This window comes from Phaseolus vulgaris, chromosome 4, assembly GCF_051622355.1.
Source record: "Phaseolus vulgaris cultivar YP4 chromosome 4, ASM5162235v1, whole genome shotgun sequence".
Lineage (NCBI taxonomy): Eukaryota > Viridiplantae > Streptophyta > Magnoliopsida > Fabales > Fabaceae > Phaseolus > Phaseolus vulgaris.
In genome coordinates, this window is record NC_143501.1 from 14,681,800 (window position 1) to 14,700,572 (window position 18,773).

At 30.0% G+C, this 18,773-nt stretch overlaps 1 protein-coding gene across 1 annotated transcript; it reads right to left on the bottom strand.

The window, feature by feature from the left end:
• Positions 1–4,144: 4,144 nt before the first annotated feature.
• EMB2775 (ATPase family associated with various cellular activities (AAA)) lies at positions 4,145–8,073 on the bottom strand. Its single transcript, XM_068646293.2, has 11 exons — positions 7,858–8,073; positions 7,659–7,769; positions 7,479–7,511; positions 6,928–7,096; positions 6,360–6,541; positions 5,488–5,624; positions 5,249–5,347; positions 5,001–5,070; positions 4,840–4,914; positions 4,554–4,599; positions 4,145–4,393 (listed from the first exon to the last, which is right to left on the bottom strand). Exons 1-11 carry the CDS (start codon positions 7,939–7,941, stop codon positions 4,335–4,337), a joined length of 1,065 nt encoding a protein of 354 aa, XP_068502394.2. The 5' UTR covers positions 7,942–8,073; the 3' UTR covers positions 4,145–4,334.
• Positions 8,074–18,773: the final 10,700 nt, after the last annotated feature.

Consider the following 18,773-nt stretch of genomic DNA (forward strand, 5'->3'; position numbering starts at 1 on the left):
GAATCCATAAAACAAAAGCAAAGACAAAAAAAAAAGTTATTTCAATTCACTTTTCAAGTTTAAAATTACTAAAAAGAGGATTCTTTTTATGTGGCAAATTGTTTCATATTTGTGGAATTTTATCCTTTATGCTTTTACAATTTCAAAGAAAATTAAAACTTCATAGTTAAAAGTTTAAGTAAGTTTCTTTTAGTCCTTATTCGTGCTTTTCTTGTTTGTCTTCTAAAAGTTTTGTCACTGTCTTTTTCCCATTTGGTTTAACTTTCTTTCTTTTAAGTTTTTCTTACTTGTCTTTCAAATTTTCTTAAGTTTTGTTGTGGGAATCTTTGGTGAGCTTTGTCATCTTTCACTTAAGGTATTACTACCAAATGTAGACCTTTTTTTTTAAGTGCAAATATTTCTTGAGTGCATTACATTTCTTCCATCCTTTACTAAATAGCCGAGTGATACACATGAAGAGTGGATAAGATTGTTATTTTTCACTAATTGTTTGTTTCCTTTTTGTGCAAAGTATGACTCATTTGTTTTCAGGAGAATCTTCAAAGCCACAATCTCCTCAAAAGACATCTTTTGGGAGAGCTTGCGGACACCAAGAGGACTTTGGCCCAAAAAGAAGAGGGGATGAGGCAACTAGTGGAAAGGTTGCAAAGATTAGAAGCGGCTCAAGAGAGACAAACTAGATAAAGGATGGAACTCTTGTTGAAGCTCCAACGGCTTCAACAAGGATCTAGGAGTGTAGATGAATACTTCAAAGATTTAGAAGTAACTTTGACCAAGATTAATATGCATGAAACTAAAGAGTCAGAGATTGCTAGATTTGTGAGTGGATTAAGAAGAGAAATTCAAAATGTTATAGAACTTTATGAGTATAAATCTTTGGAAAAATTGGTTCATTTAGCCATCAAGGTTGAATCACAACTTTTTAAGAAAACATCTTTCAAGCATACTCATAATGATGGCTTTTATGACTCATCTTGGAAGGGCAAAAATAAATTTTCAAAACAAGATAATCCTTCCAAAGAATCCACCCCCACAAACTTCTAAAAATCCTTCTCCTTCTAGGACTAAATCGCCAACCAAAACCTCAAGTACAAAATGTTTTAAATGTTTAGGTTTTGGGTACATAGTTGTCAATTGTCCAAACAAAAGAACCTGGATGGTTAAGGGGGGGCAAGTAGTAAGTGACCATAGTGATCAATCTTCTAGGTATAACTCCCCTTCCCCTTCAAAAATCCCTAATGAAAATGAATGTGAGATACCTTGTGAAGGTGACTTATTGGTGATAAGGCGAATGTTGGGGACAATTCCAAAACCTTTAGATGACACCCAAAGAGAAAATATTTTCCACACCCGCTGCCTTATCAACAACAAGTTATGTTCCAAGATAATAAATGGGGGTAGTTGTGCTAATGTGGCAAGTACAAAAGTAGTGGAGAAGCTTGGATTACCCACTATCTCTAAGACAAAGCCTTATAAACTACAATGGCTTAGTGCCGAAGGTGAAAGTCCTCATAACTTTTGCTATAGGAAAGTATAAATATGAGATTTTATGTGATGTTGTGCCAAAGGAAGCAACACATATTCTATTGGGAAGGCCTTGGCAATATGATAGATAAGTTTTACATGATGGTCATACCAATAAAATGTCTTTCAACTTCTAAGGGCATAAGGTTATCTTAAAATCCCTCTCTCCCAAAGAAGTTCGCGAGGACCAAATAAAAATGAAAAACAAAAGAGAAAATGAAAAAGATAAAGAAAGAATAGATAAATCGAGTTACAATATCTCACCTTACACTACAAAAACAATCATGTTGACCTGTGTCGAAAGGCAAACTGCATCTCCAAGGTGTTTTTCTTCCTTGTCTTTTTAATTACCTAATAAATCTAAATAATCTTGGACAAAGAAGCTTTTGGATGCAATTCAAACACCTCATAAATGTTCTCACTTTCTAAGAGGATTGATTATCTTCAAAAAGTCATGTCATCCCCAAACATTATTTCCAAAAATGTCTTGTATCTAAAGCTTACCCATATCAACTCCTAAAGCTTCATGAACATAAGTTTACTTCACATGCCCTACCTTGCAATATTTTATATGTGAACAAACTGACTATGTTATTTCCAGGAGTTTTAAATTCGAGGTCGAATTCTCTCCAACTTGGGGAGCATGATACAATCCAAGCAGCCAAGAAAGATGACCAAGGACTCAAGAGACAATTCACATTGTGAGTAGTCATCTCAGCAATCAAGTCAAGACCCGACCAAATATTAGACGGACCTCACTAAAAGAAGAACTTGGCGTAGACCAGAACATCAATTGTTCTTTCTTCTGGTCTTCTTAAAAGAAAAAAACATGTTTGTAAATAATTTGAGCTCACTTTTGGGGTCCAAATAACAAAATAGGCTAGAGTAGGTTCACATAGCATAAAAGGGAGTGTACTTAGCGAAATTCGCTTGCACCAAGCCCGTTTTTTCAAGACAAGGCACCTAGAATTAGGGGTTTTAACCTACCTTCTATAAGAAATGCCTAAAGGTGCAGTTTTGACCATTGTCAACACCCTAGGCAACCCCTCTCCCTTGCCATTTCTACCCTTCATCCATCTTGCCCACCAAGGCACCCCTTCCTATAAATAGGGTGTCTTGCCTTATGTATTTACAACTTGATTTTGAATAGTAAAGAAACTCTGCATGAGTGATTTTGTGAGACTTGTGAGCTCTCATGTTGGGTCTTATCTTGGGTGTGTAATATCTCAATTGGCGGCTCTTGCATCACTCATGAGTCTCTCTGCTCCAAGTGGCGTGACTTCCTTTCTTCCTATAAGATCTATTCATCTCTTCCTCTTTTATCTTTTATTTACGCCTCCTTCCATTCCATACATGTCTTGTTCTAATCTTTAATTTGTTCTTTGCTTTGTTCTTCTTCTTTAATTATTTCTTGTCTTAATTTTCGCTGCATCATTTGTCACCTTATAATTGTCTTTTTCTCTTTGCCCTTCTGAAGTGAACATTCACACTTACTTAACCACTTGGTTAAGTTTGTGTTTAGTGGGAATCTTCTTAGGGTTCCCACTATAATTGGTAAATAAAAAATCATAAACAAAGAGCAACCAATAAAATGTACAATCATAAAATCAACTCACATCAACATGTCTCTAGGTGTGATCCAAAGTGTATTCTAACACCTTTATCTTCCCTCACTCCATTATCCCCCATTAGAACCCTAGCCTTCTCAATCTTCTTCCACTGGCTCTTCCCTGTGAATCACTCAAACCTGAAATTCAATTTTCCTTTTTTAAATTTGTCTCCAAATCCCAAATAATCGACCTCGACATCAAAAAAACCCTCACATTGGTTGAGAAGAAACCTTACTAGTGTGCATTTCACTTTCACTGCACATGTTACTTATTGCTATGATTTATAGAACACAAAATGGTATGTGAACAATCGCCTCATGTTATTTCTGTACGACAAAGTTTATAATAACCAAACTATTATGATATATAAATGTGGGGGGTACAAGGATGTTTAATCCCTTATGCATCATTTAACATAATTTATAAAATTGAAATGCAACACATAACATTTAGTAACAAATTTTACAAAAGAAATGAAAAAAACAAAAATAATAAAAAAAGATGAAAAGAAAAATTAAAAAAGAAGCTACATATCTTATTACCAAATGATGTAATCCTAACTTCATCTTCATTTGTAAATCTCTTTTTCATTATTTTTTATTTAAATTTCTTCAACAAAATATGAACGATAATAAAAACTTAAAGAATTATAAAATTTTTAAAAGAGATGAAATTTAGGAAGGTGAATCTAAATGAGGTTAGGTTAGCACTTAATATTTAGAATAAGATTAAGTTGGGGGATGCAGGGAGAATCTGCCGTTTTCAAATCGCATATTTTTAAGATCTCCACTGGTTGTTACTGTTCAACTACAGTTATTTCACCAAAAATTATTAAAAAAATTATATTTAATTAAAAAATGGACAGATTCATGTCCAATATTATGAGTAAATTAATCCTTTTAACACCTAAAATTTAACTTACATTGATTCGAAGACGCAAATATTTATAATGGTGTCAAATTAAATTGATAAATACTTCATGTTGGGTTAAGCACGAGTGTCAAGCATCATGCACAATCCTCGCAATTTAATAAAACATTAGCACCTTTGCAAATCAAAACATCATTCTGTAACAAATGCAGCATACATGATGAGAAAACCTAAATAACATGAGAAAACTCCATTATGTAAGAAGTTGTTTCCAGTACACAATTCATTTAACGAGTTGAATCATGGAAAAGTAAACCATCCTCTTGACCTTCAGCCAAAAGTAGCAATAAGGAAGGATTTATAAATGCTCATGAACTTGGCCACAAATGCTGCCAATGTAAACAAAATAAAAACAAGGCGGTCAGTAAGCAATTATTTTAGGCTAACTGGTACCAGAATCTATATTCACTTTGTAATTGTATAAAGGCATTGCTTTAACAAGTAGATTTATTAAATCCACAAAATAAATATAAACAGGGTCTATAATACCTTCAATGTGAAAGATCGCCTTCTGTCCAAGACGCATCCGATGTTCCTGATTCAATAAAGGGAAAATCAGGAACCACTTTGAAAAATATAATATACTAATATAATAATTCCAAGTTAACGACCAATGAGAAAAATACAATGCGGAGAATAGATGAGTGGTTATACCAAAGTACATTAGAAGCACAAAAGAGTATCAGTTAAATATAGCTGCTTGAACTCTTCTAGAAGACATTACAATGCCAATTCCAGATGCTGATACTAAAAATAATACCCCTAAAGCACTTACATAATATGCAGCCCAATGACATACTTCATGCTTTAGTTCTGCATCCAGCTTCCTCAGTAGCTCATAAAGAAGTCTCTGAGCCAAAAAAATATAATATAACATCAAAGTTAAGTTAGAAAAATAAAAAAACTAAAAGTGACAATATAAAGGAACATGTTAACCTTCAAAATGATCTCCGGAGGAATACAATTGATTAGCAGGTCATAAAGCTTTCCTCGAACTTGAAATAACCTAAGGTAGATGAGACAAAGAGAGATGAAATGGGCATTGCACACCACTAAGATAACTGACTAAACATATTTGCCTACAACACAGTTCAATAGGTGATCCACGAACCTGACAAGTTACAAGTTTAATTGAACATTCAATTTATCATGAAAGAACAAAGTATATTGCATTAAAATCAAACCTTTTGGGGCTCTGTTCTTTCATTATGTCAGATGCAATTTCAGAAATATGGTCTTCCCAGTCCATTGGAGGAATTGTTTGTTTGTTAGTGAAAGGATACCTGCAAGCATCACATGTGACAATATGTGAAAGAGATAGCTATCAGTTGTTGACTAGTTGCCCCTTAAGAACAAAGATTTGAAAAGGAGATGAAGATTTGAAATTATGATCCATTAATAATAGGAAGCATATGGAACTTACTGCTGGACACGACAAGACTCAAATGCCAATATGGCTCTCCTTAAATTCCTATTGGATTTCTCTGCAATGCGAGCACCAAAACCAGGAGGTAGCTGCAGCTCTTCTTTCTTACCAATGAGTTCTAAAACTTCAAGAATCTGCCATATAGATTTCCAAAATTCAATAAAGATAAATATTAAATTCAGAGAATGGGTAAGCTAAACAAGATCACTATATATTATATGTTTACATGTTTATATGTCTTATGTTCATGTCTTATGTTATATTTTTTAAATGTTATGTTATATTTTTTAAATGTTTATGAATCTTACGATTTGCAATACAAATACAAAACGATTCACGATTCAAAATATAAGCTCTCCGATTCACGATACGATTCATGATTCAACTACCATGATCTGTAATTGTTAATTAGAGTTCTTTATGTTTTTGTTACAGTTGTTAAAGGAATGAATTTCCATTTATATAATGTCCTGGTTTCACCCGGAAGAGGTTAGGAAATTTTGACTTCATGTAAACTAGATATTCCAGTGTAGAAAAGGAAAGTCCTTCTTTTGGGGGTAAACTTGTTTATCTTCTTTTGTAATTCTTGATACTTGGATAAAGAAGTATTACAGTTAACTGTTCTTGAGAAAAAGAGGATTATTTGTTTTTCTAGCTTCAGTTTGGGTATCTCAGAGAGTGAGTCAGTGTATCATATATCTTGAAAAAGGAATAATGCCTAAAACAAACATAAATAAGAATAAGCAATAAAATGCTCACTAGCAAAATAGCATTCAACTACTGGAAATGACTAAAGCAAAACAACACACAAGAGAAAAAAAAACTCCCTACTTTCCTTTGCCACCATAGTATATATTGAAAATAATTACCTGCTCTTCACTTGGTGCGTTTATTCGTACATTGAGACATCTAGAGCGGATTGCTTCTGTGACTCTTGAAGAACTATTGCAACATAGAATTAGTCTGCAATAAGCACTGTATTTCTCCATTGTTCTCCGGAGAGAATGCTGAGCTTCTCTAGAGAGTTTGTCAACATCATTGAGAACGAGTACTGATACAGAATAAAATCAGATCCAAAGAAAGAGGTAAAGGTAAACACATGTAGTCCTGCCATTTAACCCAAGGTGGACAAGTTGCTTAATTGACATATACAAAAGGAAAAGGGACAACTAAAATATTAGAGGACCACATTACAAAAGTAAATTAGCCACTATCAACCTCAGCCACAAGATCAACAATCAAAGAGCCACAAGATCAACAATCAAAGTGAAGATGCTTCACAACATAGATAAAAATTGTAACATAGTCATACATACATTGCAAAAGAATCAAAAGTAAAAACGAACTCCAAAATAGATGTTAACCATGCAAAGGTGTATTTTTATATTTACTTAAAACAACACTTGTGTAATTATAAAAACAAAGACTTTCAGTTACCTTTAAATCCTTTCTTCCCCTTAGTATCAATGGGTCTATTCTTAGCCATTTCTTTGATTACTTCTTGAACAACGTATCTGTCTTGAAATCCTGCATCACTTGGAGTTATTTCAATGTGATTGGCACTTGACAATGTTGTCAACTCCATGTCAATAGATCTACTCCCAGCCTGAAACCAATTCTCAAACAATTCAAAATAAAAACCAGCTTTTCACAACAAAACGCTTCTTTCTACTCGTAAATATGAAAAAACCTTGTAAAGACATAAATCAGCAACATAATTTTATATAAAGGAAGTTTCTACGGTACCCTTCTTTTCTGTTGACATAGAAAACTCTTAGCTATTCGTAGCCACTAACATTAAAATCATAAATATTAGCAACATATTTTTATATAAAGGAAGTTTATCCGGTACCCTTCTTTTCTGTTGACATAGAAAACTCTTAGCTATTCGCAGCCACTAACATTAAAATCATAACAAAAATCCTGAAACATAATAACATAAGAGGATTGGTTTTTAAAGCCACAACAAAAAGATGGAAGAAGCTTACATTCACTTTCCACGTCCTATTTTCCACCTTCACCTGCAAGGTTAACAAAGCCAGATTCCAGTTTCGAATGAGGGCACCCAGAAGAAAATAAAATAAACCATAAAACTAAATTACTCCAAAAAAAAACATTTTTTAGTGCTTTTTCTAGTGACAAGTGAAGCAAAAATAGAAAAAGAAAACCTTTTCGGCACCAGTTCCGAACATTTGGCGGAGAACAGCCATGATTAGGGTTTTCTTGCCAGAGCCAGAAGGGCCATAGAAGAGTAAGTGGGGGCAATCTTGTTCCGTCACCTGCAATAAAAGATAAAAAAATCGAAACAAAAATTAAAAAAAAAAAAGATAAAATGCATAATTGGATGGAAAATGGAGGGGAGAGTACCAATTTCTTGAGATTGTGAGCGATGTCTGTGTGGACCATAACATGGTCGAGGGTTTTGGGACGATATTTGTCCACCCACAACATCGGGTAAGGTTTGGTTGTGGTGCTTGTGAGTTTCTTCGACTGATATGGCTGCTGAGAAGTGAGAAGGGAATAGAACAGCACACTCTGAAATGGCGGGAAGAGGGGAAGTTATATACCCTAGCCCAGCTTTTTATTTATTTATTTATGATAAATTACATTTATATTTCTTCATGTCCATGATGATGTCATGTTAAATCACCTCTTCTTATATTAATACATAATATTTTTTTCTTTTATATTAAAAAAAACATCTTCTTTTTATTTAAAAATTTCATTTTAAGTAAAACGTAAACAAAAATTACAAATATAAAAATTAATAAATAAATAAAATTTAACACTTTTTAATTATATATTAGCGGAACACAAGTGCATCCGCATTTTTTAGTTTTTTATTGTGCATCCGCATTTTTTAGTTTTTTATTAGTTTTTTATTTTTTTTATTATTATTATATGTATATAAATATAAATTTATGTGTATTTGTATGTGAGATATCTTATTGGATTTTAAGAGATTTGAAAAAGAAGAAAGATAAAATAAGAGACAAATTAAAAAACTGTTCTACATTCAAAACTATGTTTTAAATAGGAGAATCAATCACTTCACTCTCTTGTCAGTTAAATGACCATAAATAAAATATAAAATTAACGTATCAATCTCTCTACTTTCTTGCAGTTAAGTGAGAACAAATAAAGAAAAATATCATTTTAAAACAAAAAAGTAATCAATCACTCCGCTCTTCTGTTTGGTGACAAAAAAAAATAAAATTAACATATCAATCACTCTCCAGTAACAAATAAAATAAAATTTTAAACTGCTTTATTAACTTCTAAAATTGTAAAATGTTCAAATAACCAAAATAAATTAATAAAACAAAATATTAAATAAAGATAAAATAGAAAAAAAAAATTTAAAGTAGGAAATCCCCTTTATATATAGGTATAGATTAAAAATATAAAAATATTATATTAATGTTATATTGTTACTAAAGTATACATCATATTATAAACATATTAAAAATAGTATTTCTAAGAAAATATTAATTTAGTATAGAAGAGTCACAAAATATATGATTGAATTTATTAATTATTGTGAACATATAAGTTTCTCTCATTTAAATATAATTATATGTGCAAATTGTTCCTACATATAAATAATCTTTTTAAAAAAATAAATGTTTAAAAAACTAGACTCATTTTTATTTTTATAACAAAAATATGGGTTTCTTTAAAATTATAAATTAAGACTTTTTTAGTAAAAAAATTCTATAAAGTGAAATTACTTTTTATCTGATTTGTTTTTTCAAATTTTGTGCTCTCTAAAAAAAAGTTAATTTATACTATTTTTTAACACTGATATTTTATCATCATCATCATTATTATTATTATTATTATTATTATTATTATTATTATTATTATTATTATTATTATTACTATTATTATATTTTTTATTTTATTATACTATTACTCATTTCTCTTTTCTCTGATTTCTCCACTCATACTCTATCTCCTTGATTCATAGGCTTATTTTCCCCCACTTATTTTTGCATTTTTTCCTCTACCCATTCCCTCTTACTTTTTCAACATTACAATTTTCTCAATAAAAGCTTATAGATTTGTACTTAATTAGCAAAAAAATCTAATCAAGTCAAGTGATCTATAAACAGTATTGCACCATATATACCAAAGGTTTGCATAACAAAAAAAAAGGAGAGAAGAAAAAAGGAATTAAGAGTAGGAAGACATGAAGAAATCAATGAGTATTACAAATAGGTGAAATATTTATAGAAATAGTGTAATTTTACATCAAATTTACACAAATATCCAAGTTGAAAAAACATTATATATTTATGTTTTGTTTAGATTGAGGTGGGGATTTGTAAGGAGGGTAGAGGGTGGATTAGAGAGGATTAGAGGAGATGTGTGGGGTTATTTGAATTGAGGGATGATAGAGTGGATTTGTGAGGATGGTTTATTGAAATTTGTGAGTGATGTGATAGTTAGGAAATAATTTAGAAATTATTTTAAAGGTGTAAAATGTAAATTTACAAATTTATCCTTGTCATTAAAAAATATTTTAATAATGAGTTATGGTATTTTTTTTGTGTAAATTTGAGTTAATTATTTTTTTATAATATATAATATTTATAATTACTCTTATTTTGAAATAAAAAATAATTTTGTGTTAAATTCAAATAAATTTATTAAATATATTAAAATTTATGAAAGTAATATTTATTGTTATATACATTTGTTATTTTTATATAATTATATATGTTTAGTTGATATTATCATTTTATTTTATTATTTTTATTATTTATAATTATATCTTGTTATTAATAGTATAATTAAATATATTTAAAATTATTAAATAAATTTATATAATATTTAAATTTGTATATTATAGGTATATAATTATATTAATAATTATAATAGTACTAAAATAAATAATACTATTAATATTTTGAATAATTATATATTTTAAAAATAATGTATAATTTAAACATAGTAGCACGATAAAATTCACACATTTTCATAAATATTATGAAATCCTAAATATTAACTACCAACATGAAAAAAGTTATATTTTATTTTTTATGTATAATTTTTTCTACCAATTTGTATCCAATAAAAAAAATAACAATTTTTGCTTATCATTAATAAACATTAGATTAACATGAAATAGTCGGTGATTTCAATAAATAAATGAAGTCATTAAATTAGATCCTAAATGATGTTGTGTCATGAGAATTTAAAAAAAAATTACAAACATAATAATGTCCAATAACGCGTTAAATTTATCTGACAATCAAAATAAGTTCAACATAAAAAATAACAATAACATAATAAAAATATAATTAATGTTCTTCATTGAGTTTAAGCTGGTGAAGTGCATCTTCGATTCGGTCCAAACGTGTGTGGATAGTGTTGATATTTTCCTGCATATTTTGAATGCCCCCCCAAATTTGTATTAACATCGCCGAATCATGGGGGATTTCGGGTTGAGGATGACCGCCTGCAACATGTTCTTGAAGCAGTGGAATGTCTTCGTGTTCTTGTTCATGTTCATCGTCAAACCTTCCAAGTTGCCACACATCATTGCTCTCAAAGATATTCATTTTCTTCATGGGTTTTTTCCCGAATAAGTTATTCTACCCTAACGTGATTGATGACTCTCCCATCAAGTTCATGCCATATAGCAACATGAGGTGTGTGATTAAACAACCATATGGAAGAGGCATATCATTGTCACGACATTTTATCATATGTTGCATGATATAATGAGGCCAATTAATCATTACATTACTTTTTAAGCACCATAACATGAAAACATCTTCATGAACCAACTGCGAGAAGTTGCTCCCCCAAGGACACAACATGTGCACCCATGTGTAATGAAGTAGTTTATCATTCATAGTCAAACTACCTACGTTTCTTATATTTTTCCGTGCACCTATTCTCTTATCATGGTTGATAGGGCTTGTTGACGATCAAAATGTATGTCCTCAGGGATGATACTAGGGGTTAACAAGAGACCATCATATTTCAGATTTGCCACGTTCATCCAATCCCTATGTCTAATTATAATCTTGTGGGTGTCAATCTGAGTAGCAAGGTAACCCTTTGTCGTTAGATGGAGATTTGAATAAAAAAACCCTAACCATATCCTCATAATATGGTAGTCTTATACTAAGAAAGTTTTGTAATCCTTGGAAGTTCAAATATTCTTGAAACTGAAAACCAGATGTGGCAAAAAAATGGGAAATCTAAGACTTTTGGAGGTATGACTGGTCTTCCATGAAAATTTTCCTCAAATGAAACCATCTGACGTTTCATTTGGAAATACCGGGAATAATCTAAAACACCCTCCCTCCTTTGTAATGGGATCATAGGAACTTCTTCATCATTTTGTCCACTTTTACCCTTACCCTTAGGCATTTTTTGCCTCTTCGTGGATGAAGATGCCATCGATAAAGAAATTAAAACCTATGATGAAAATGTTACGAAACAATGACAAAATAATAGTATATTAGAAAATATCCTCACACATAAATTTCAAATGAAAAATAGTTCAACAATAATAGTATTAGAAGTCAAATAAGAAGTACAAGGTTTGTCTTAAATTAAAAGTAGATGCAATTAAATTACAAATTGAAGAACATAAAAATATAATTAAACATAATTTATTGACGCCGAGTCATGATGTTAAACAATACTCGCATCGCAATAGCTGGATTTTCACAAAGAAAGTCATAGCATTGGTCCATGACTGCTTCATCTTGAATATTTAGATCAATTAGCATGGACCAAATATCCGAAGGCGAGTATTGATACGAACTCTTACGATGATCATTTTGTACGTGTTCACCATAATAATCATTTCGTCGTTTGATTTCTGCAACAATTTCTTGTGATGAAGTGGCTTGTACTACGATTCATGGAAGCGACACAATTTTGCAGGTTCGTATTCAACATATTAAACTGATTCTCAATTACATCCCCCATGGGGCCTTTTCGCTTTGATCCCCTAGATGACGATGTCCCACCGGATGGTTGAGAGGGCGCAGATGGAGTATTACTTGGATGGTCTGTTCATTGAACATGCGCTACAGGTGAGCATGAAAGTTTGTGGTCTGCAACATTAAACTATGACGGCTCAGGTATGTAGTCCATGTTATGATCGCCTAGGTCCACACTTAAATTTTTCGTGTACACCTGTCTAGATGTCAATCGGGTTGTCCTTTGACCACTACCAGTGGCCCTATCGTTGGACCACAACTCCTCCATAAGATTGTAGTGCCGAATGGATTTGGCACGCCACTTATCAGTAGATGGTTTCGCCTACAAAAAGTTGGGTGTTATTATAATAACAAATTATGGGATATTGTTATCTTTAATTATTGGATATTGTCATATTTAATTACTTTACCTGAATCAAGTTTTCCCAGACTTCGTCCTTGGCCTTGAAACATTTTATGACTTGGTTCCAACCAAAACCACTAAGACCACTAAATAGGTCGTGGACCTCCCGCCACCTGTCCTTCAAACATTTTTGTCGGCTCTTTACATTATTTTTCGTAATGGCAGGGAGTCCAGCCTCGTGTAATGCAAGTACAATGTTATTATATCCTTGAGTCGTCCAACTGCCATCAATTCTCGACCCTCGTCGTGCCTCGTCCACCATGGCATTAAGCAGGATAAAATCCATATTTGTGGTCCACTTTGTTGTCTGTGTGAACCTAGAACTTAGCAGAACACTTTTACTGCGATCCATCTAAACAAGCATTATGAAAGTTAGGACCAAATGAGTAAACATAATATAAAACAACATTTATTACAGTATCAATTGTTTACATAATCTTGCCACATTTTATTTTCTATAGTGTCCCTAATGTGTGAACCTAGTCTATGATCATCGTCACGAACTTGAGAAGCTGAAACTTGTATATCTTGTTGCAACAATTCACGATCCACTTCTTCTATTAAAGAGTCGTCATTGTTCACCCCGCTAAGAGAGTTATGCAAAATACAGCAAGCTAAAATAATATTTGTCATGGTATGCAAATCGTAATGTGGCTCGGTCCCGGCTAGAACATACGTGAATTTCATATCCAAATCACAAGCTGCGAGTACGGTTTGAGTTGGCCAATCTTTTCTTCCTAGAAAACGAGGTGCATCAGCACGTGGGACCTTCACACGTACATGAGGGTCATCAATGGCCCCTAAACAATCCTAATGGTAACCAAAATTTCAAGTCTAAAAAGAATACAAATACAAAAGACATTATGAGAATTGTAAAGGAAATTTGTAATAAACAAACCTTAAAGTACATGAAAAATCGATTGTTGTGTAAGATTTGGGGTTGGACATCAATACCATCTGCTTGCTTAATGAATTATCCTTCCAACATCAAAATTGCATTTAATTCGTTGTGAAAGTGATGAGAAACTGTTTCTCCAGATCGATGGAAAAAAATGAAACACTTCGACTTGACGTTATGTCCAATAATATGAAGAAATTTAGCAACTTGTTCTTCTACTGTTGAACGATATGCATCCTTAACAACTTTGGTTGCCCTAATCCGTTCACATAATTGAATGAATGCTTCTGGTCCCATGCGAATAATGTCACGAGAACGTTTGGTGTGCACCAAATACTCCATCAATTCTTGTCTGCAATACTCTTTTCTTGGTTCAAACTCAATAATAGAGTTCGTTATATCACTTAACATACGCAAAAAATTCAAACCAAAAGCAATGATGCAAAGGATCACACTGAGGCAAGTTGAGTATTTCTTTTCAATTGTTCTTGTATTTTTGAAATTAGATTCATGTTCGCACGAGTAAGATCATTATAAATTGCAATTGTATCCTCAAATTCTTGTCTGTCTTCGTTGTCCTAAAGTGGTTTCCAATTGTTCTCGTTATCCATGTAATCTTAACCTTGTCATTAACAACCATAAAATAGTTTATGGATACACGTGAAATAGTTTATGTTACGAATAACTCTAACCACTTTAAGTTAGAGTTACTTTAATAGCATTAGGGTTAGGATTAAGATTATGATTAGAGTTATGTGAAAAATACTAATAGGGAGAAGATGTACTTTAATCCTTATAATTAAATCTATACATAAGTAATACCACTACTAATAATAAAAAAAAGTAAACACATAATAATAAAAAATATAAAAACAGTAAACACAACAAACACATAATAAAAAATATATAAATATAATAATCATAAAAAATATAAAAACATTAAACAAATAATAAAAAAATATAAAAGCAGTAAACACATAATATAAAAAATATAAATACATTTATAAAAATAAAAAAATTGTAAACACATAATAAAAAAAATGTAAACACATTTATAAAAAATAAAAACAGTAAACACATAATTAAAAAGTAAAAAAAATGTAAATATATTTATAAAAATTAGAAACAACTATCACATTAAAAAGTAAACAAAAACACTAAAAACCAAAGAAAAAAAAAATTAAGTACAATTACTAAAATTAAAAACAGTAAACACAAAAAAAACTAAACAATTTCTTGTTTTTCAAATAATTAAAAACAATAAACACATAATAACAAAAATATATATATATATAAAGAAATAGTAAATACATAAAATAAAACAAAAAGAAAGTGTAGATCAATTTATAAAAATTAAATACAGTAAACACATAATAAAAAAACAAATAAAAGTCTAAATATATTTATAAAAATTGAAAACAGTACATAGGTACAAAAATAAACAACACAGTAAAAATCTAAAAAAATGCAAATACAATATTAAGATTAAAAACAGTAAACATATAAAAAAAATTAAACAGTATCTTGTTAATAAAAAAATAAAAACAATAAAGACATAATAACAAAATATATATATATATATATATATTTATAAAATTAAAAACAATAAAAATAAAAACTAAACAGTGAACACAAAATAATAAAAAATATAAAAGCAGTAAAAAAAAATAAGAAGAAGAAAGTATAAATAAATTTTTAAAATTTAAAAACAATAAACACATAAAAAAAATTAAATACATTTAGAAAAAATTAAAAATATAAATACATAAAAAAAATAAACAAAACAGTAAATACCTAAAAAAATTTGTAAACAACAATTATTAAAATTAAAAATAATAAACACATAAAAAAACGTAATAATAAAAAATTTAAAAAAACTAAGCACCCAATAATATAAAAAAATAAAAATAGTAAAATCATAAAATAAAAAACTACACAGTAAACATAATAATAAAAACTGTAAAATCACTAAACACATAAAAGAAAAATAAATACATTCAGAAAAATCAAAAACCATAACCTCATAATAATGAAAAATAACTACATTCCTAAAAAACTGTAAACAAGAAAATAAACTAAAAAATTACCACATACAAAAGAATATAAATATATTTATTAAAAATAATAACAGTAAATATATAGAAAATAATTGTGAATATATTTTTAAAAATTACAAAAAAATATAAATATATTTATTAAAAATAATAACAGTAAATATATAGAAAATAATTGTGAATATATTTTTCAAAATTAAAAACAGTAACTGCACATAATAAAAAAATCTGTAAATATATTTAGAAAAAAAAATTAAAAACTTACTTGAAGGTGAAGAGCACGGGAAAGAAGAAGCAGAAGTAATGTGATGAAAAGAATCTGAAAAAAAAAAAAAAACATAACAAAATCCAACATTTGTCTCACACAAGGGAGAATAGATTCTCCTTCTACCTTTAAAAGTCACAAAATCGATTCTCCCAAATCACTTTTATAGAAAATCGATTCTCTACATCTTTTGAAAAAATGTAAAATCGATTATGCATCATTCAATCATATGGAAAATTGATTCTACAGCATGTACAAAGATAGGAAAATCGATTCTACAACATGTATAAAGATAAGAAAATCGATTCTACAGCATGTACCATGATAGGAAAATCGATTTTGGAAAATTCGAAAAAATGGAGACAAACCAGTGAGTTTTATCTTGCTCAAACCACTTCTCTCTCGTTTGTTCTTCGTTCTTGGCACAACAGCATAACAATCAAACCTAATCCATTTATAACAAACACAACTTCACTTTCACATTCACGGGGTCTACCATTTTGATCAAGATTCTTCTGCAATTAATAGCACTGGACAGTCTAATGAAAGAAAATTCATTGGCTCAAAACTGCACGACAATGTAAACTCATTCACATGTGCACAAAGTTTTTAAAGGGTACGAAAGTAAAATGCTATTTGTATGTCTTTGCCACCTGTAATCCTCACAAATCTTTTCACTTTTGTGAGGAGGAGAAAAGCTTCTCACTCCGCTCTCCCATCCGCGCCCACGCCTTCAAATAAACGGATTCAAACATGAATTTCACCCGCTCGCCCCTCCCTCCTCCTTGATCACACCCAGAAACAAATAGTGCCTTAATGAAATTATGGAACGACTTGATTATTCTAAAATTATTCTATTGTTAGATGAATTTAATATGATGTAAACAAATATACTTAAGATATACCAAAATCTTAATCATCTCGCATGTTCAAAACAAATTAACAGAAAAATCGTACTAGGTAATGACAACTTTAATTAACAATTTAAATGTACTTAGTTTTAAAATAAAAATAAAAATAGTGTACATTGTAATCGTCATACCTATGACGACTTTAATTTATTGATTTTTTAAACATAAATGATAAATATTTTTAAGAGAAATTGGGTTAAAATAGGTTGTGGGATAGATTGAAAATACTTTATTGTTTTATAAAGTGTTTTGAGAAATTGAAAATATTGGAGTGGTTTAAAAAAGTTTAAAATAAGGTGAGTGAAGTATGGTTTATAGAATTGTAAATAAATGAAGTAAAGTTTATATAATTAAAATAAAAAAAGAAGTATAGTTTATAGATTGATTAAAAAGTACAAATGAAACAAAAAAAATTAAAAATAGCAAACATTAACACCAATTACATAGTAATGAATAAATATTTTATTGTTTTATAAAGTATTTTCAAAAGTTAAAAATATTTGATCAATTGGAATTTGTGTTTATGTTTAAAGGTTTAGATTATCTAATATCAATGTTAATGAAAATATAAATTATATAATGTATATAAATTAATAGAACTTGTATTAATATTATAAGAAATGCATAAAATAAAAGTGTAAAAATAATTTTTATATGGTTTATAGATTGATTAAAAATGTATAAAATATAAATATTGTTATACATTTTTATTTTGTGCATTTGAATGTTTTATGCTTGATATGTGAGGAATGACCATTCATGCCTTTAGAACTTAAATGGAGTTGGAAAGCACGTTCGTTTTCTAAACTCCTTCAAATCAACCAAGTATGTCAATGTTTGGGAACAAATTGAATATTTGGCTTGAACTATTCCATCTTAATGCAAAAGTAGACTAATTGTAAGTCAATGAATTGATTATAATAGTTTGTTGTTTTAGATAACCATGATTAGGGAATTAACTTGGTTTGGCCATAAGGAATAGTGAACTTGAAGAATAAAACATTTGCAAGTAACATTAATCAAAGAGATTTACAAAGTAATTCAATCCCAACATTTGTTTTGAATATATTAACTTCTCCTTTTTCATCAAGTTTCAATCTCGTTATTTATATTATCTATGTTTATCTATTATATCCATTAAATATCACCTATACAACCCAAAAAATCAATTTATCACTACAAAAAATATTATTTTTAACGGGGGTTATTTTTGGCATTTCCGGCGGTTTTAACCCCCGTTAAGTGCGTTACCCGCGGTTTGCTTTTCCCCTGGTAGATCCAGCGTCGCTAATGGTTACCAACGATTTTTATGAACCCCTGGAAAATAATTACTTCCCGACGGTTTTGAAACCCTCGTTATTACCGGCGGTTTTGAAACCTCCGTTATTACCGGCGGTTTTGAAACCCCTGTTATTATCGGCGGTTTTGGAAACCCCCGTTATTACCGACGGTTTTGAAACCCCTATTACTTCTAGGAGGTGCATATATAAAAAAAGTAGGTGACAAATAATAAAAATGTCGAACCAAAATTACCAAACGGTTTTTCAAACCATGTGTTCTTCTTCCACCACCTAACACTAATATACTACTACCTTTCAACTTTTTTTTATTTACCTTTTAGGGTTTTGTAATACTATATAGGTATCATTTTTTCATAATGAAAATATAGACACTAAATCATTAATGTAATTTGTTTAAGATGTGATTAACACAATTTCGTATTAATACCAAATAATTATATTGATATAAAAAACATATATTACTTACTAGTTCATTCATCTTAT

Excerpts from the sequence above, each read along its gene's own strand:
- EMB2775 (XM_068646293.2), bottom strand. The coding sequence starts at position 7,941 with ATGTTGTGGGTGGACAAATATCGTCCCAAAACCCTCGACCATGTTATG. Across the intron at positions 7,770-7,857 it reads CTCACAATCTCAAGAAATTG|GTGACGGAACAAGATTGCCC; the intron begins GTACTCTCCCCT and ends CTTTTATTGCAG. Across the intron at positions 7,512-7,658 it reads TCGGAACTGGTGCCGAAAAG|GTGAAGGTGGAAAATAGGAC; the intron begins GTTTTCTTTTTC and ends TTAACCTTGCAG.